The sequence below is a fragment of the Ostrea edulis genome, chromosome 2, assembly GCF_947568905.1.
Source record: "Ostrea edulis chromosome 2, xbOstEdul1.1, whole genome shotgun sequence".
Taxonomy (NCBI): Eukaryota; Metazoa; Mollusca; class Bivalvia; order Ostreida; family Ostreidae; genus Ostrea; species Ostrea edulis.
Window position 1 is genome coordinate 91,286,889 of NC_079165.1, and position 21,433 is coordinate 91,308,321.

General features: G+C 35.5%; 1 protein-coding gene across 2 annotated transcripts in view; it reads left to right on the forward strand.

Moving 5' to 3' along the window:
- The window catches only part of LOC125680609 (WD repeat-containing protein 5), a 28,057-nt gene that overhangs the window by 2,844 nt on the left and 3,780 nt on the right, over positions 1–21,433 (forward strand). For both annotated transcript variants that reach the window (XM_048920293.2, XM_056155442.1), the window contains exons 2-8: positions 9,955–10,104; positions 11,818–11,914; positions 13,842–13,915; positions 17,690–17,779; positions 17,900–17,989; positions 21,072–21,155; positions 21,271–21,326. In XM_048920293.2, coding sequence (XP_048776250.2) covers positions 9,955–10,104; positions 11,818–11,914; positions 13,842–13,915; positions 17,690–17,779; positions 17,900–17,989; positions 21,072–21,155; positions 21,271–21,326 — 641 coding nt within the window. The remainder of the gene's footprint in view (positions 1–9,954; positions 10,105–11,817; positions 11,915–13,841; positions 13,916–17,689; positions 17,780–17,899; positions 17,990–21,071; positions 21,156–21,270; positions 21,327–21,433) is intronic.

Here is a 21,433-nt window from a genome sequence, read left to right on the forward strand (position 1 = left end):
GCAGTTTGAGAAAAGCCATTTGAAACCCATTTCATTTCGTGGCTTAATTACCATTCCATCACTGCTTTTATCACAAGAAAGATGTCAGTTTTATTATCAATTCATGTATTATTTCCCCGGCCATTTTGCACACATTCATTTTTGAAACACAAACATGAAGTATTCATCTATTGAAATAACATTCTTAATATCTGGAAGATTGTTAAAATTCTTCTGATAAGTCAAAAGTTGTTACTAGGTATATCTATAATTAGCGATATGTAAATCAGATAAACAAGAGAGACAACTCAATTTCACAGAGATCGTGTAACAAAAGTTGGGGAGTGTGTAAGAAGTCACATGTTTACCGAGTAAATTTCATAGGCTGGAGTTTGTTAATTACCTGCAAGCAGTACATGAACACCTTGCTGATGTCTGTTTATTGATCACTAGAATGAAATGAATAATTAACAAGATATTTATTGTATATTTGCAAATACTTAGTAGTTTACAAAATTGACATTAATCCTGAAAGTTTTGAAAAGATAATAAATTAAATGCACACCTAAATGGTGTAAACAGCATTCAACAGCAAATTTTAGGCACCAAAGTATGCTTGCTTCCAACAGTGATTCATTTTGAAAATGGTTATCATGAGTCCAGCGGACTCCCCTTGATTACAATAATGAGTCCCATGCTAAAATCAATGAGTCCAAATTTCATTATTTCAAACAAACAGCCTGACAATCACAGGTATAAACAAACCAAGTTAAGGAAGAAGCTTAGTGTTGTCATCCCCTTCTAGAAAATGAACATTTCGCTTTTTATTACAAGCCATCATTTGCAGAAAATTCTTGTTCGTAGCTAGTTCATATTGCAAAATGATTTTCAGGTGCTTAAAGTTGAATGACGGAAGTTTTTATTCCTAGCTACTTTATTCATGCCATTTAGTTTTTTTGTTCTGTACAAATGCTGCAATAAATAATTTTTTCTCCGTTTTCTTCATTTTTCTCAAATCTTAGCCAAGAATAAAGTGTAAGTCATTTTTGATGACATTTTTTTCACCTTTCGAATTTATACAACCTCTACTTCATTTTCAGGACTGACGTTTGATTTCGGGGACTCCGCATTTGTTTTTTACCCGTATATAGTTACTGGCAATATTATCATTCACATCACTTTGCAAAACTGTTAACTTTCCCTGATTAGAAAGTTTTAAAACATAAAAAAAAAAATTGGTGGAATCGGATTATATGCGAGGAAATTCTAGTTCCCAGTTTTGTTTACCCGCCGTAATGCCTTATATATCATTTGGTTTCATTGGTTAATGCAATGCGAGTTGACCGATGAAATATCAATATTCTTAATTCGGAATATCTCGGGGTGTATCGTACATTCTGGAGCTTAGATTTCATACTAATTACTGGGGGGGGGGGGGGGGGGGGGGGGGGATAAAAACATTTTCATATAATTTCGAATGTTCATGCGTCCGCCGGGATGCACAGTTATTGAAACCATGCGTCCTGAGCAAATTCAATGCGTAATTTACGCAGGACGCACGCCAAAATGAATCGCTGTTCCAAGGTTTCTTTTGATACAAAAGTCAATACATGTATTAGATTCATTGAATATCGAGAATTTGAACAAAGAGATGTTTGAGTAATTTGAAAGTTTCTGCTGCATGAAACACAGTCTATGCGAAAGTTTTTTGGATCACACAGGACATTCGGTCAATGAACACACCGGACCGAACCAAATTTTGTCAGACCAAAAAACCTAATGTAAAAAAGTGAAACACGTGAAAATGCAAAACCAAGGGAATCTTATTTATTATACTAGTAATACTATACCAGGGATCCCTCCCATATAATACTTTAGACAGTCCATGCGGTTTTAATCACATTCATTTACGTATTTGGATTTGTGTGCTATTTTTTTACTTATAACAAACATTTAAATGACTCCACATCAAAATAGTAAAGCTCAAAACCGGACACTGAGACATCAGACATTCCGGTCCGGTGTATAAAATGATGCATCAGACCTGAGGCACTGCACATCGGTCAGATCCGACGGTCCGATGTCTTTCACATAGACTGAAACATTTAATCATACTTTTCAATGTTTAGTGAAGTCATCATTAAAATGGATTTCAGAAATTTTAATTCTGATGTTTTTCTTGTCATGACTACTTTTTAGCTCACCTGAGCTGAAAGCTCAAGTAAGCTTTTCTGATCGCTTTTTGTCCGTCGTCTGTCGGTTAAACATTTACATTTTCAACTTCTTCTCCAAAACCACTGGTCCAATTTTAACCAATGTTGTCACAAATCATCCTTGGGTGAAGGAGATTCAAAATTGTTCAAATGAGGGCCAACCCCCTTATCCAAGGGGAGATAATAGCAAATCAGTAAAAATACACTGAAAATTTTTTTAAATCTTCTTCTCCAGAAACAGTAAGCCAATTTCATTCAAACTTAATGCAAATCATCCTTAGTTGAAGGGAATTCAAAATTGTTCAAATTAAGGGCCAGGTTCTCTTCAAAGGGGAGATAATCGCAAAATTGTAAAAATAGGGTGGGGTCATTTAAAAATCTTCTTCTCATGAACCACTTTACCAGTATAGTTGAAATTTACGTGGAAGTTTGCTGACATAATGGAGATTCAAGTTTGTTCATATCATGGCCCCCAGGGGTCAGATGGTGCCACAATAGGGGAAACCATATTTTATATGTATTTATATAGGAAAAATCTTATAAAATCTTCTTCTCAAGAACCATTGATCCAGAAGAGTTCAAATTTACATGGAAGCTTCCTGACATAATGCAGATTCAAGTTTGTTCATATCATGGCCCCCGGGGTTCGGGTGGGGTCACACTAGGGGAAAGCATATTTTATATGTGTGTATATAGGAAAAATCTTTAAAAATCTTCTTCTCAAGAACCATAAAGCTGATTTTTACATGAAAACTTTCTGACATAGTGCAGATTCAAGTTTGTTCAAATCATGGCCCCCGGGGGTAGGATGGGGCCACAAGGGGGGATCAAAGTTTTACATACAAATATATAGTTAAAATCTTCTTCTCAATAACCACTGAATCAGAAAAGCTGATATTTACAAGAAAACTTTCTGACATATTGCTGATTCAAGTTTGTTCATATCATGGCCCCTGGGGGTTAGGATGGCGCCACAAGTGGGGGGGGGGGGGTGTCAAAGTTTTACATACAAATATAGGGAAAATCTTTAAAAATCTTCTTCTCAAGAACCATTGGGCCAAAGAAGTTGACATTTACATGAAAGCTTTCTGACATAGTGTAGATTCAAGTTTGCAAAAATCGGGGCCTCCAGGGGTAGTTGGGGCCATAATAGGGACTAAGTTTTACATGCAAATACTATATGGAAAGTCTTCAGATATGGGCCAAGGTGACTCAGGTGAGCGATGTGGCCCATGGGCCTCTTGTTTTGAATGCAGGAGTTTTTAAAAGGTACAATAAGTTGAGGTAAATTAGGGAATTACCTTCATCACATGTAATTACTGTCTTCAAATATCAAAGAATTAGTTGAATTAATTCATGTAAGTGTACTTTTAAAAATTGTTATATATACAGTGCTGACTCATAAGCTGTATGATTTTAGGTGTTTTTATAGAAATCTACGGAAGAAAATCAGTTTCCAATTCATACAGGTGAAAAATAATTTGTGTGAAAATAATCTCTATATACAGAAGTATTTGCACTTGCAACATTTGATTTAAATAGTGCATTTAGTTGAGGGTATCATTGAAAATTTTCACCCCAAGAAACCATTGTCAACTGAGGTGCAGTAAAGGTTACCAAAGGTTTTCGAGGGATTAAAATTTTCAATGTTACCCTCAACTGCAATCACTATTTGTGTAATTTATGTTGAATGCTATACATTTATTAGATATATGTAGCAAAGCTTAAAATTCAACTGAATTTCTTTTTTAGAGGGATTTTGTTGTAAACAAGAAGTGAAAGAAAATTTCAACATGGTGACCGTGAAATTAATTCAAAATTGATAAATACGAAATGTTACTTCTCTACAACAGTTACATGGTACAAACCAAGCTGATGTTTATTATTTGTTGCTTTTAATTGATTTCATTGAACATGTCACTGTAAAACACTGTGGACCACATTTATTTCAAGCTCTCAAACAACATTTTTCTAAAATCTGTGGCAAGGTATACATGCATCATGAATTTGCTGCATGTGATAATTTTTAGCCGAGTTGCAACGAAGTTGAACTCGGCTATTGGTTTGGTGATGCGGGCGGGTGGGTTGGCGGTTGGGCGTAAACAATTGGTTTCCGGATGATAACTCGAAAATTTTACAATCTAATCAAATGAAACTTTTATATATTGTTGGGTACCAGGTAAGAAAGACTCCTATGGATTTTGGAGAAAAATGGTCAAAGGTCAAGGTCACAGTGACCGAAAATAGAATGAAAATTTCAGAAAAATTTGGTTTCCGGATGATAACTCAGAAAGTTTAAATCCAAATCAAATGAAACTTTGATATATTGTTGAGTACCAGTTAAGGAAGACCCCTATTGATTTTGGAGAAAAAAGGTCAAGGTCACAGTGACCGAAAATAGAATAAAAATTTCAGAAAAATGTGGTTTCCGGATGATAACTCAGAAAGTTTTAATCCGAATCAAATGAAACTTTGATATATTGTTGGGTAGCAGGTAAGGAAGACCCCTATTGATTTTGGAGAAAAAAGGTCAAGGTCACTGTGACCGAATATAGAATGAAAATTTCAGAAAAATTTGGTTTCCAGATAACTCAGAAAGTTTAAATCCAAATCAAATGAAACTTTGATATATTGTTAGGTACCAGGTAAGGAAGACCCCTATTGATTTTGGAGAAAAAAGGTCAAGGTCACAGTGACCGAATATAGAACATAAATTTCAGAAAAATTTGGTTTCCGGATAATAACTCAGAAAGTTTAAATCCGAATCAAATGAAACTTTGATATATTTTTGGGTAGCAGGTAAGGAAGACCCCTATTGATTTTGGAGAGAGAAAAGTCAAAGGTCAAGGTCACAGTGACCGAATATAGAATGAAAATTTCAGAAATATTTGGTTTCCGGACGATAACTCAGAAAGTTTAAATCCGAATCAAATGATACTTAAAAATATTGTTATGTACCAGGTAAGGAAGAGACCCCTAATGATTTTGGAGAAAATAGGTTAAAGGTCAAGGTCACAGTGACTGAAAATCGATTGAAAACTTCAGACAAATATGGTTTCTGGACAGTAACTCGAAAAGTTTAAAACTGAAATTAGTTCTTCACAATTATATATATGCCACATCATTCCTGACTTTACAATGTATCCCATGCAACTCGGCTCATGGCTCATGCACCCCTGGGTGCATATATTGATTTTTTATACTATCATCCATTGCTAGATACTATCACTCTAGGAGATGTGACTTACTCCCACAAGGAAACTTGAGTGGGTTTTTTTCAACCATTTTTCAGCCAATTAGATTTCAAGTATTTTACAAGAAAATAAAGTAATAAGTATTGTTGTTATTACTAGTCCTCTACCGGTTTGTGAAACTGAAGGGGACTATAGCTTTCTCTTCCATCTGTCAGTCTGTCCCATATTGGTTTTCCAGACTTTTTCTCGTTATGCTTGCGTGGATTCATTTGAAATTTGCATTTTAGTTTCAGAATGGCAACTATAGATCAAGTTAGAATTTCGTAACATTTGATAGACAAGTTTTAAAGAAATTAATTTTTGTAGTGTACGTTTTTTATTCATCGAGATTGTGTTCCGATGGAAATGCGTTGAAAGTAGAACATCTGAATAGACGCAATTGACAAGCCTTGATCGCTGATTATGTAAAAATATACTTCATTAATTTGACATTTCAAGCTCATTAATCACATAAGAAAAAAAACGATGAAAATATATACCAAATTTGTTAATTATGGGAGTATTTTTATGTAGTCAGTGAGCAAAGTCTGATGCTTCGGCAGATCTCAATTTTACTGCAACCCTGCAGTCAAGTGAAATTGTTGATTGTAAGTAGTATTTTGAAGTCCTTTATAAGTATTTAACATTATTTTTTTTTTTTTTTTTTTTTTATCTATTGATCATATATATTATATAAATATAAGGACCCCATTGGAAATAAGCTAATTTAAGCTTTTATGGGTTATCCTTAGGTTATTATATCATCATTTGTCATGTTATTCATACATCCACTTATTCTTTAACTGTTATAACTGCATAGTGCTATAGCAGGCCCGTACCCAGACTTTTTCAATGGGGGGTGCATAAATTTACGGCGAGCGGTTTGGGGGCCGCTTAAGGCCCCCAAGCGGGTCCATGGCGAAGCCCGGTGGGGGGTGAAGCAGAAGCGAAATAGAGAAAAATAAGGGTAAAAATGCTCTATCCTGGATGCAATTTTTGCTTTTTATTTACTTATTTAATACTCATAAATATGAAAGGGGAAACATACTAAAATTGGTCATATGTAAGGAAATGCTGGTCAATAATGTGTTCTTGTCTAATGAAAGTTATTTATTAATTATATGAAGTTGGACTTTCAGTTTTGCTTTTATTTGCTTAATATCCCCTAGCAGGTACCAAGGATCACTTCTTCTTTAAATTCATTCACAGTTTTTAAGACAGTGATTCCTTGAAAAATGTCAATCACGACATGCACAGAAAACTGCCTTAATAGTCATAAATGATGCTTTGCAGCTCCATTTTCCTTGGATGTTTATTTGCAAAATCTTCTACAACTTGATCAAGATTAACTGGTTTTGCATAGTGGATGTGCATTAATGCAAGACCGGTCAATCTTCTCTCAGTCATCGATGCTCGCATATATGTTCATAAATTTACGGCGAGCGGTTTGGGGGCCGCTTAAGGCGGGTCCAGGGCGAAGCCCGGTGGGGGGTCCTGGGGGGCTTTGCCCCCTGGAAGCAGAAGTGAAATAGAGATTTTTAGGTTTGTCAGATGTTCACTGATTGATAATAAGTTCAGTTTTAGCGCAATGACAGACAACACAATACATTTGTACGTTTCCGAAAAGCATTACTCTTTTTAGCTCACCTGAACCAAAGGTTCAAGTGAGCTATTCTGATCACATTTTGTCCGGCGTCCGTCTGTCCGTAAACTTTTCACATTTTCAACTTCTTCTCCAGAACCACTAGGCCAATTTCAACCTAACTTGGCCAAAAGCATCCTTGGGTGAAGGGCTTTCAAGTTTGTTCAAATGAAGGGCCATGTCCCTTTCAAAGGGGAGATAATCACAAAAATGCCAAAATAGGGTGGGGTCATTTAAAAATCTTCTTCTCAAGAACCACTGGGCCAGAAGAGCTGAAATTTACCTGAAAGCTTCCTGACATATTGCAGATTCAAGTTTGTTCAAATCATGGCCCCTGGTGGTAGGATGGGGTCACAAGGGGGGATCAAAGTTTTACATACAAATATATAGGGAAAAACTTTAAAAATCTTCTTCTCAAGAACCACTAAGCCAGAAAAGCTGAGATTTACATGAAAGCTTCCTGACATAATGCAGATTCAAGTTTGTTCAAATCATGGGCCCCTGGGGTTGGATGGGGCCACAATAGGGGATCAAAGTTTTACATACAAATATATAGGAAAAATCTTTAAAAATCTTCTTCTTAAGAACCACTAAGCCAGAAAAGCTGATTTTTACATGAAAACTTTCTGACATAGTGCAGATTCAAGTTTGTTCAAATCATGGCCCCCGGGGATAAGATGGGGCCCCAAGGGGGGGATCAAAGTTTTACACACAAATATATAGGGAAAAACTTTAAAAATCTTCTTCTCAAGAACCAATAAGCCAGAAAAGCTGAGATTTACATGAAAGCTTCCTGACATAATGCAGATTCAAGTTTGTTCAAATCATGGGCCCCGGGGGTTGGATGGGGCCACAATAGGGGATCAAAGTTTTACATACAAATATATAGGAAAAATCTTCTTCTCAAGAACCACAAAGTCAGAAAAGCTGAGATTTACATGAAAGCTTCCTGACATAATGCAGATTCAAGTTTGTTCAAATCATGGGCCCCTGGGGTTGGATGGGGCCACAATAGGGGATCAAAGTTTTACATACAAATATATGGGAAAAATCTTCTTCTCAAGAACCACTGAGCCAGAAAAGCTGATTTTTACATGAAAACTTTCTGACATAGTGCAGATTCAAGTTTGTTCAAATCATGGCCCCCGGGGATAAGATGGGGCCCCAAGGGGGGATCAAAGTTTTACACACAAATATATAGGGAAAATCTTTAAAAATCTTCTTCTCAAGAATAGCAAAGCTGTGATTAATCATATTTATATGGAAGCATCTTCAGGTAGTGTAAATTCAAGTTTGTTCAAGTCATGCCCCCAGGGGGTAGGGAGGGGCCACAATAGGGGTTCAAAGTTTGACATTGAAATATTTAAAAAAATATATGTTCAAAAATCTTCATCTCAAGAAGAGCATAGTAATGATTAGTCATTTTAATGTAAAAGCATTATCAGGTAGTGCAGATTAAAATTTGTGGAATTCATGGTCCCCTGGCGAAGGTTGGGGCCACATAGAAGGTCGATTTTTTTTTTGATTTTTTTTTTTTTTAACATGGGAATATATAAGGAGGAGTGTTTAAGAAATTCTACATGGGAATATATAGGAAAAAATATTCACTATTTATATACACTTGTAAACTCAAAGGCTCACCTGTTCCATCAGATCACTTTACAAAAACAATTTTGACCTACATGTTTGTAAATGTAGATAAATTTTCAATTTTTTCTGCTCTTGTTAATTTTACATCCAAATAAATCTAGTGATATAATTTCATTTTTGTCTTCATTTATAAATTAAGAAGAAAAAAACTCGCCGTCGATTCCTTTTGAACAACTTGGTGAATATCATTAATCTTGGCACCAAAAATCTTTGACTGAAGGGCATTCAATTGTTATAATTACACACTTAATGCACATATTTACAACGTGTATGACCCCCTATTGATTTTCTGGTCACACCTGCCATGTTGGGTTTAAAACATAAACACTCTTTTCTCAGGTGAGCGATGTGGCCCATGGGCCTTTTGTTAAATTTTGTATGCAATTTAATTGTGATGAGTCCGACTCGTACTTCTGAAGATATACTTTATTTAATCATTATTGATATTACCTGTGTACTACAACTGCAGTCACACTAAAACTCAGCTAGGTCAAATCGATCTTTGAAACGATGCATTTGTCCCAGAATGTCTGCAAAACATACCACTGATCAAGACTCAATTCGTTTAAAAAAGAAACCGAAACCGGATACGATGTTAACCGTATTAGTTTACGCATAGGCAATATGTATTGAATTTATTTCGTGATATTCCTTAACTTTGAAAGTAAAAGCTAGGAATTTTAGAAAATATTTGACTTTAATAGTGCTTGATGATTTACACAGCCGACTTTAATAGTACTTAATGGTTTTCACAGGGGGGTGCATTTGCACCACCCCTCGGTACGAGCCTGTATAGATTATGCCAGGTTTCAATTTGTTATTTTGAATTTACAATCATGACATTCTGTGATATTTTATACCTGAATAAAATGAAATGAAATGAAAAAACATACAGATATGATTGAATGTTATATCAGTGTGTTGTTTTGTGTCCCATCTGCACAATTATTTAAATATTTCCCCCCACATATTTTGTGCAAAGACTTCTATTTCATCCCTGATTTTAAAAAAAAATACATGCGTCCAACTGTATGAACAACAAAACATTGAATTGATTCGACACTGGTAAACATGGTGACTTGGTACCAATGTAGCAGGTCACAGTTCAAGGTCAAACAACATCAAATGTACATTTCCTCGAATATAAAGTAGAGCCGTCAATTAATGGGGCGCTTATGCTTAAATGTAAAATTTTAGAATGCTTGTTGGTATAAAAAATAAATTGAATTATTTGCAGATGTCTGCTGAAAGTGGAACAAAGCCTCCCGAGGCCACGGAGACGAAACCTGTACTGACACCCACAACGAGCACTCCCTCCACTATAGGCACTACGAGTCAGAGCTCTACCCTGTCAGTCACCACCCCAAAGACCAGCTCACAGCCTCTGGTACAATTCTAACATATCAATGCTAGTCTAACTGAAGCAGTGAAGAATAACTTGTGTTTGATTTATGTTTTGTACTGTTATAGGGGTTTAAAATCAATCATTATAACTACAATGAAATTGTAGCTAGTCCCAAATAAAATCTGCTTGCTAAATAAAAAGTTCACTAGCAAATTTCAAGAATTATTCAATAATGTAATTTGAAAGAAGTTTTTTATGTCAATGTGTTATGTTCAAGAGCAGAATTTATGTAATTAACTGAAGCAGTGATCCTCGAAAGCTTGATATCCAGCTGTATATTACTTTTTTATCACCACAAGAAATCTGAAATAATTTTACTTGTACACCACAAGCTGCTACTGACTTCACTCTGCATATCTTGGCTGATTCTATACTCCCAACTAACCTAGACTATCAAATGTAAGCTTTCCACCAATTCTGTACTCCCATCTAACCTAGACTATTTAATGTAAGCTTTCCACAGATTCTATACTCCCAACTAACCTAGACTATCTAATGTAAGCTTTCCACCGATTCTGTACTCCCATCTAACCTAGACTATCTAATGTAAGCTTTCCACCGATTCTGTACTCCCAACTAACCTAGACTATTTAATGTAAGCTTTCCACTGATTCTGTACTCCCAACTAACCTAGACTATTTAATGTAAGCTTTCCACCGATTCTGTACTCCCATCTAACCTAGACTATTTAATGTAAGCTTTCCACCAATTCTGTACTCCCATCTAACCTAGACTATATAATGTAAGCTTTCCACCAATTCTGTACTCCCAACTAACCTAGACTATTTAATGTAAGCTTTCCACCAATTTTGTACTCCCATCCAACCTAGACAGTATAATGTAAGCTTTCCACCAATTCTGTACTCCCATCTAACCTAGACTATTTAATGTAAGCTTTCCACCGATTCTGTACCCCCCATCTAACCTAGAAAGTATAATGTAAGCTTTCCACCAATTCTGTACTCCCATCTAACCTAGACTATTTAATGTAAGCTTTCCACCGATTCTGTACCCCCCATCTAACCTAGAAAGTATAATGTAAGCTTTCCACCGATTCTGTACTCCCAACTAACCTAGACTATATAATGTAAGCTTTCCACCGATTCTGTATTCCCATCCAACCTAGACAGTATAATGTAAGCTTTCCACCGATTCTATACTCCCATCTAACCTAGACTATTTAATGTAAGCTTTCCACCGATTCTGTACCCCCCATCTAACCTAGACAGTATAATGTAAGCTTTCCACCGATTCTGTACTCCCAACTAACCTAGACTATCTAATGTAAGCTTTCCACTGATTCTGTACCCCCCATCTAACCTAGACAGTATAATGTAAGCTTTCCACCGATTCTGTACCCCCATCTAACCTAGACTATTTAATGTAAGCTTTCCACCGATTCTGTACTCCCAACTAACCTAGACTATATAATGTAAACTTCCACTGATTTAAAAAAAGAACTGGAACTGAAAAACTCACAATGCGGGTCATTACAATCCGAAATAATATATCGACAAAGGTTGCAAGTATATAATATAAACACAGCCGTTAAGGAAATTTCTTGTTACATTTAGCGAGTAATTTCCACTTAATTTTGAAACCTGAATTTATACTAGACTTGTTTCATTAGTATTAACAAAATTAATGAATCTGATCAATGACAAATTATGATATTATATTTAATCCTTGTTTCAGAGACCAAATTACACATTAAAGTTTACGATGGCTGGTCATACAAAAGCTGTATCCTCTGTGAAATTTAGTCCCAATGGAGAATGGTTGGCAAGTTCTGGTAAATTTTTAAACCCATAAGATCAAATATTGAGGGAGATGTATTGTTTTTGGTCAGTCTGTCTGTTTTGAACAATGCTTCATACTTGTTTAGTCTTCACGAAAACATTTAAACTTGCTGGCCAGTCGGACTAGTGAACTGTCTGAATTTACTGGCCCACAGTGAAATTTACTGGCCCCCCAAATTTTCATAGTACATATTTATCACATGCATTATGGAATACATTGTAAAATTGTACAATTATTTTACTGAGACTATCTTCATATAGTTGTTACTCATATTCAGTGTGCGAAATTAACCATGGACCGATAGACAATGTCTATAGAAAATCGAGTTGGTCTATAACGATCAAAATAGCTATAGACCGATTTGTCCATAGGAATTCTGAGTAAAAAAAACTGGTTCCCCGCCGCTTATTAAACATATATATGAGAAGTTGGACCAGTTTATATGTAGTATGCTCATTGCTGATGTTTCTGTTCACCCCTTGGCTGTAATAAAATGTTCCACATTGTAATTACAATTTTACAAATCATTCGAATCATATTATTCCATTTTCAACAGGGGGGTCAATTTGATATTTACTTCAATGTACGCCATTTTCATGCAAATTCGGAATGTCTTTTTGAACGGTTTTAAAAATATGTGGAAGGTGCACACACTTGAATCAAACAGAAAGCGGTCAGTACAACAAGTTCCAGCAAGGCTAAAGTCGCAGAAAATCATGAGAAAATGAAACATAGTAAATGTGACTTAGATGAATTAAGAATCAGGCAGTGAAACTGAGCTGGAACAAAATGACAAAGAAAACGAAATTCTAATTGAAAAGCTTGACGTGCAGAAAATTGAAAAAGAATAATATCATATTTAAACTATGAACAAATTACCAAACCGAATTTGTGTCTATTATTTATTTTTAAATAACAATGAATATTGCATGATAAATTTCGGTCTATAGGAATTTGTTGTGGTCTATAGGAAATAAAATGACTATGGACCGAAAGTCTATAGGACTTTAAAGTTAGTTTCGCACACTGCATATTCATATCCACCCTAAGACATCCTTTCTGTCGATACCAGAGAAACACACCGTCTCTCTCTCTCTCTCTCTCTCTCTCTCTCTCTCTCTCTCTCTCTCTCTCTCTCTCTCCCCCCCCCCCCGCAAACAACAAGACTACAAATTCACATATTTTTCACAAACATGAAAACAGCCGAGTGCACCTTAAGAAGTAGCCTTCTCTACCAACATCAAATGTAAACGATTTATTCTATAAGCTATAGAAATTGCATAAAATCAGAGATAACTGCGATTGATGAAGTTCATTTAATTACTGGTGTGCAGTACGATACAGAACGCGGCCATTTTTGTTCTTTCAACAAGTTGTTCATTGAATATTCACGTGATCAACGTACAAGTTATCTTGACAATTACAAGTACAGTTATGGTTCTTTACTTTGAAGAAATAAACAAACCACAATGTCCAAACACTTACTTTAGGTGCTATTTATTTATTTTTATTTTGATGGTAAATTTAAGCAAATAAGACGTTTAGAATATCTAAATCCAACATTATATTTACATAAATGTGACTTTCAAAAATCTACAACCCCATCGGACTTCCTGATTTTTTATTTTCACTGACCCGACCGTAAAATTCACTGGCCTCGGTCTTTGGACCACTGAGTTTTCGTGAAGACTGCTTGTTGAAATGTTAAAGTCAAAGCTAATCAAAAGATAAAGGTGGGATTTATTCATTAAGGTTAAATTTGCCACATATGAATGTGTCAATGTTCATGGGCAAAGTTTCTCAGAAACCCATCTTATCTTAATTATAAGCACTCCACTGAATTAACATAATGTTAGTTTTAATCAACGAAGTGTTCCACATGAAGAAGTTAATAATCTGGTCTGAATCTATGCTTGTAGCTGCAGACAAACTGATTAAGATATGGGGAGCCCTAGATGGGAAGTTTGAGAAGACGATTGTAGGCCATAAACTGGTAAGTGGTGTATTAGCACTCAATCTCCATAAATTTTATGTTGAAATATCTTTTGCTCAGTTCATGCTATATTAAATCATTGTGTTAAATTATTCATTGTTGAGTTCATATTGACATTCAAGAACTCAAACTCATTGTATGAAATGGATAATTGTTGAGTTCACATTTAAGAACATGAACTTGCTGTATAATGATGGGTTATTGAATTTATAGTGGTGGAGTTGGGTTTGGAATTTTTTTTTTTACTTTTGAGCGAATTTTCACTCCTGAGGAGTGCCAATATTCACTAACATAAGTTCAATAATGTAGCTAAACTATCTTTCAGATGTTTTATGTTGATAATTTATTCATTTTCTTGTCAAGTTAGAAACATTAGCACTGTTCTGAATGCCTGCAGTATCATAGTTAGGGGTGTTTTCAACATTCATCCAGTTGCAACGATCAATGCTAGTGAAATGCTTTAAATTGTAAATAATGCATGTGCTAGTCCTGAACTGTAAATCAGGGTCAAAATTTTACAAGAATTGATTGATAATTAATAAAATATCAAAACCAGCAAAGCTTTATACCAAAATGATAGCTGGTCTGCCATCTTTGTTTACATTTTAGTGTGCAATAATGCTAACTTGTACCTGGAATATTTTTATGTGGATCCTATTATTTCATTAAAGTTTGTATTCAATAACGACCCAGGAATTGCATGCTAAAATTCTCTAGAATTTCGGATCATTTTATTACTAACAAATTTTTTGCCATAAAATAAAATATTTTATTTTGATTCTCGAGTTCATACTTGCATTCAAGATCTTCAACTCAATGTTTAATGTTTAAAATGGTCCTGTACGTAATACAAGGTACCACTGTGTGCCACATTTCCTACAAGGTATCTCACAAGAGAGAGAAAAGAAATGACCTGATTTTTCCGTAGTTTATGATGTGATAGACTGTCTTATTGTTTGTTGACTGTCACATGGTGCCATTCTTTGTTTTCATTCGGGCAGTTTGGGCACCATTTGATACCCACTATTACATACTCAGTATCACATGAAATTATTTCTTTGTTCTCCTTTATTATAAGAATTCCTATAAAAGTCAGGCAAAACTACAATAGTAGTCCTTTATAAGTATTCTTGTAAATCCTGTAAAAGTCGGGGAAGGCTACAATAGTAGTCCTTTATAAGTATTCTTGTAAATCCTGTAAAAGTCGGGGAAGGCTATAATAGTAGTCCTTTATAAGTATTCCTGTAAATCCTGTAAAAGTCGTGGAAGGCTATAATAGTAGTCCTTTATAAGTATTCCTGTAAAAGTCGGGGAAGGCTATAATAGTAGTCCTTTATAAGTATTCCTGTAAATCCTGTAAAGGTCAGGGAAGGCAATAATAGTAGTCCTTTATAAGTATTCCTGTAAATCCTGTAAAGGTCAGGGAAGGCAATAATAGTAGTCCTTTATAAGTATTCCTGTAAAAGTCGGGGAAGGCTAAAATAGTATAGTCCTTTATAAGTATTCCTGTAAAGGTCAGGGATGATTATAATAGTAGTCCTTTATAAGTATTCCTGTAAAGGTCAGGGAAGGCTATAATAGTAGTTCTTTATAAGTATTCTTGTAAATCGTGTAAAAGTCAGGGAAGGCTATATTAAAATAGTAGTCCTTTATAAGTATTCTTGTAAATCCTGTAAAGGTCAGGGAAGGCTATAATAGTAGTCCTTTATAAGTATTCCTGTAAAAAAGTCGTGGAAGGCTATAATAGTAGTCCTTTATAAGTATTCCTGTAAATCCTGTAAAGGTCAGGGAAGGCTATAATAGTAGTCCTTTATAAGTATTCCTGTAAATCCTGTAAAGGTCAGGGAAGGCAATAATAGTAGTCCTTTATAAGTATTCCTGTAAAAAAGCTGCGCACGGTTGAGGCCTTATATCGTTGTATTCATGGCTACGTCAACAAACGAAATCATTTGAAGCTGGGAGTTTTCAGGTCGTGTGGGGCTTTAATGAATATTTGAAGGTATGTTTAGACACAAGTATAGTAGGAAAATATGTTAAGAATTTTTTGATATTAAATTTATGACACAGTAACTCAAGAATACAACGATATAAGGCCTTAACCGTGCGCAGCTTTTTGTGCGCCGTAAATCGAAGGTTTTTATAAGGGGTGGCTCTGTAGCTCTCTGTTATGTCAAAATATTTTTTCAGAGAGCTACAGTTCTGCAGCTAAGGTCAGGGATGATTATAATAGTAGTCCTTTATAAGTATTCTTGTAAATCGTGTAAAAGTCAGGGAAGGCTATATTAAAATAGTAGTATTCTTGTAAATCCTGTAAAGGTCAGGGAAGGCTATAATAGTAGTCCTTTATAAGTATTCCTGTAAAAGTCAGGGATGATTATAATAGTAGTCCTTTATAAGTATTCTTGTAAATCGTGTAAAAAGTCAGGGAAGGCTATATTAAAATAGTAGTCCTTTATAAGTATTCTTGTAAATCCTGTAAAGGTCAGGGAAGACTACAATAGTAGTCCTTTATAAGTATTCTTGTAAATCCTGTAAAAGTTGGGGAACGCTACAATAGTAGTGCTTTTTTTATAAGTATTAAAAGTCAGGGAAGACTACATGTACAGTATTGTAGCTATACCACAATGTATTATTAGCTCACCTGAGCTGAAGGCTCAAGTCAGCTTTTTTGATTGAAATTTGTCCGTTGTCATTGTTGTCGTAAACTTTTCACATTTTCATCTTCTCCAGAACCACTGGGTCAATTTCAACCAAACTTGGCACGAAACATCCTTGGGTGAAGGGGATTCAAGTTTGTTCAAATGAAGGGCTATGCCCCCTTCAAAGGGAAGATAATTACTAAAAGGTGGGGTAATCTAAAAATCTTCTCAAGAACCACTTGGCCAGAGGAGCTGAAATTTACTTGAAAGCTTCCTGACATAGTGCAAATTCAAGTTTGTTCAAATCATGGCTCCCGGTGGTAGGATGGGGCCACAATAGGGCATCAAAGTTTTACATGCAAATAAATAGGGAAAATCTTCTTCTCAAGAATCACTGGACTAGGAAAGTACAGATTTACATGAAAGCTCCCTGACATAGTGCAGATTCGAGTTTGTAAAAACCATGGCCCCTTGGGGTAGGATAGGGAAAGTTTTACTCTCAAATATATAGGGAAAGTCATTAAAAATCCTCTGAGGAATCACTGGGTCAGTAAAGTTTACATTTACATGAATGCTTCCTGACATAGTGCAGATTCAAGTTTGTTCAAATCATGGTCCTTGGGGGTGTAGGATAGGGCCACAATAGGGGATCAAAATTATACATACTAATATATAGAAAAAATCTTTTTCTCAAGACCCATTGGGCCAAAGAAGTTTACATTTACATGAAAGCTTCCTGACGTAGTGCAAATTGTAGTTTGTAAAAATCATGGTCTCCAGGAGTAGGTTGGGGCCACCATAGGGACTAAAGTTTTACATGCAAATATTTATTGAAAATCTTTAGATATGGGCCAAGGTGACTCAGGTGAGCAATTTGGCCCATGGACCCCTTGTTGTAATTATACTCAGGATTTTCAATCTCACTATGAGATGTTCTAGATGGATTACAACTGAATTCAGTCTTGGTAATCTTTATAATGTGTAGTTTTCAAACTCGATTTAATGGAGGGACTTTATTTAGTGTATATATACATGTAACTATATAACAATAACATACAACCATTTCGTGTATTTTAAAGTAATTCATTTTATTTCTGTTAATTGATCTGAATATTAGAAATTCTGTTTGTTATAGGGAATATCAGATGTCGCCTGGTCCTCGGACAGTAAGCTGTTAGCTAGTGCTTCAGATGATAAAACACTGAAAATCTGGGATTTTGCCACGGTAAGGAAATGTGCGTGGTGTAGTTCCACCCTTCTATGTAAAGTATGTATGTGTTTAATGAAGGACCAACTATTGTAAGTTTAAGATGTTGAAATGAATGGGTTTTTTTTGTAATTCCAGGGCAAATGTCTGAAGACCCTGAAAGGCCATACCAACTACGTATTCTGCTGTAACTTTAATCCTCAGTCTAATCTCATCGTGTCGGGTTCTGTAAGTAATCCTCAGTCTAATTTCATCGTGTCAGGTTCTGTAAGTAATTCTCAGTCTAATCTCATCATGTCGGGTTCTGTAATTAATTCTCAGTTTAATCTCATCGTGTCAGGATCTGTAAGTAATCCTCAGTCTAATTTCATCGTGTCAGGTTCTGTAAGTAATTCTCAGTCTAATCTCATCATGTCGGGTTCTGTAATTAATTCTCAGTTTAATCTCATCGTGTCAGGATCTGTAAGTAATCCTCAGTCTAATTTCATCGTGTCAGGTTCTGTAAGTAATTCTCAGTCTAATCTCATCATGTCGGGTTCTGTAATTAATTCTCAGTTTAATCTCATCGTGTCAGGATCTGTAAGTAATTCTCAGTCTAATCTCATCGTGTCGGGATCTGTAAGTAATTCTCAGTTTAATCTCATCGTGTCGGGTTCTGTAAGTAATTCTCAATTTAATCTCTTCGTGTCAAGATCTGTGAGTAATTCGCAGTCTAATTTCATCGTGTCGGGATCTGTAAGTAATTCTCAGTCTAATCTCATTGTGTCGGGATCTGTAAGTAGACTGCCAATTTATTAACAGGATTATTTACATGTGAGCTAAATTTCAAAGTGAGTGAGAGGAAAACGAACCTACAATTGATATGATAATGTTTTTAGGTCAACTGAGTCACTCAAGTAACCCATAGTGTTCTGTTTTGTCCGTTAACATAAGTTAAAAAGTTTGGACAAATTCAATTTCTTGGATACTGCAGGACCAATTTTTTTCTTCACCAATGAAGTAAAAACACAGAAATGTTGTACCCTTATGCATCTCTGGGGGCTGAGTGTTGGGGCCAAAATGTAAAAAAAAAAACCAAAAAAAAAAACCTTCATTTTCTTATTTACTGGAGCATATGTAGCAGGTAAACTGTGTGTATAGTCAGGGCTGTCAATCTCTTTGAATTGGGTCCGATAAATGGACCCTTCCTAACTGGGAAACCCCCCCTCCCCAAAAAAATTCCCAAGTTACTTATCTTGACATTCCCAATATCACAAACTGTTACATTGTGTGTAATAAAAAAAATTAAATCGTGTTAGGGCTATTCCAGAAATAAATACATGGGGGGGTCGGGAGGCACCTTTTGTATATACCAAGCACCCATAAAAAAAATTAAAAAAATTACCCCATGACCCATCAAATTAATAAACTCATTTTACAATGACCCATCTAATAAAAAAAAAAAACTAACCAGACCCACCACAAAAATATTTTAAAAAATGAAAACGGTACAAATCTCGCGAGGTTTTCGGGACAAACATTCTAGTCAATGATGCGGTAATGCCTGTGCGACATTGTATCACAGTAGTTCTGAAGAAACGATGTCACATCAACAATCAAAGGCATCTATGGGGGGAATGTTGGAAAGATTGGGAGTCCAAACGATGCTATTATCATGAAATGGGTATGGATATGTTTTTCCACGAATCGTTCGTCTTCTAATGGAGCCCGCGCCCGGAGGCCTCTATATCACCATCACACCGACTGATAAATATAACGCATCGGTACCCTCGTATAAATCAACTAAGGTTTGCTTATTTTTATTAGAAAACGGAGTACCTATTGGTTTCAAAATATTCCCAAAATTGATGCACTGTAAACTGTAAGAGTTCGCCGCCATCACGTCCAAAGGGACCCTACTAAACGCGCCTCTAATTTGAAGAGTGCCGTAATGGGAAGTTATGCGCTGCAAAGAGCGACAACTCGAATAGTTCTATGTTACTTCCGATTTCGAAAGCACGTTTTCAATTTTCCCTCCGACGTTTTGTAACCAACACGACAAGAGCGACAATAAAAATATTCTGAAAACTCAACACCCACGTGGCACAAAATAAAACAATAGAAACTACCCACTACCCATAATAAATATTTTTTTAACAGTCCAACCACGGACCAATTAAAATATGAAAAAATACGACCACCCACACAAAAAAATATCGTTTGCCGCCCGACCCCCCCATTTGATCATTTCTGGAACAGCCCTTAGTTTCATTTTTACTTATAACTTCTCGCACATTTTTTTGACAAGGCCCAAAAAGTTGCGCAAGAGACCTCTAGTCTCTTTATAGATTGGCAGCCAGGTGATCAATTGAAAATTAAAACCTAATTGAACTTACTCTGTTGTTTTTGTCTTTACCTTAGAACAATCAATTTATGTTTTAATAGTTTTTTAAAATCATTGTATGAAAATAAAATTTCCCAATTTGACCCAAAATGTCGATAATTTTCCCACTCTAATGGGACCCAGACCCTGTACCAAAAAGGACAGTGACAGCCCTGATAGTAATTTAGCAAGGAGGCCTCTACCAGAATTGTGAAATTAATGGCCTCTTGGTCAGGGTTTCTGGTGTAGTGTTATTTCTTTAAAAACTTCTTAACTTCTGGACATCATACTGAGTACATAGTGATGAGGAGGAGAAAACCCTCCACACAAATATTAAGCGGGGGTCTGTGGTAGGGCGAAGCTCTATGGCTTACATAGTGCAAATGTATTATTTCTTTATTATTCTTCTCAAGTCCTGGGCACCTATTCACAAAATATCTTACGACTAAGATCAAAATTTACAAACACGGTAATTTCCTTATTTTTCTTTTCTTGTAGACTTTCTTAATTAATATGTAAAGTACATCTATGGTTTATAAAAGTTGAATACATACTTGTGACCTTGGGATCGGTATTTGATTATCAGACAGAATTATGTTTTTCATCTTAGTCGTAAGATATTTTGTGAATCTTACTACTAAGCAACTACTAAGCAACTAAACTAAGTGCATGGTAATGATATATATGGTCTTCATCTGAAAGACAATTCACTTAGTATTAGTGTGGGATTTGAACTTGCAGCTAACGACTGTTCTCTTTATGATCCACCTCTTTATGATCCACCTCTCTATGATCCACCTCTCTATGATCCATCTCTTTATGATCCACCTCTATGATCCACCTCTTGTGGATTACAAAGAAAATTCATTGACAACTAATCAGTTTGGTTTGATGTGAATACATATATTGTTATTTTATGCAGCAGAAAATTTGTTTTGATAATTCTAGTTTGATGAAAGTGTGAGGATTTGGGATGTGAAAACTGGAAAATGTCTGAAGACCCTCCCAGCCCATTCTGATCCTGTCACAGCGGTAAACTCATAAAAATATAAACATGGATAATTGATATAAATTTCATGTAATTAAGTAAATGCCTATTTTGAAGATGCAATGTCGTTGACATGTCTTGTTAATGTTTTCCATTCAGGTTCATTTCAACAGAGATGGGTCATTGATAGTGTCCAGCAGTTATGATGGGCTCTGGTAAGATGTGTTCTTCGTAATGAAAATAGACACAATGAAAAACTAATGAGACAGCAAACTTTTAACTGTCTTGTCATCAAAATGTGAAGCTGATGTCTCACTGTGTA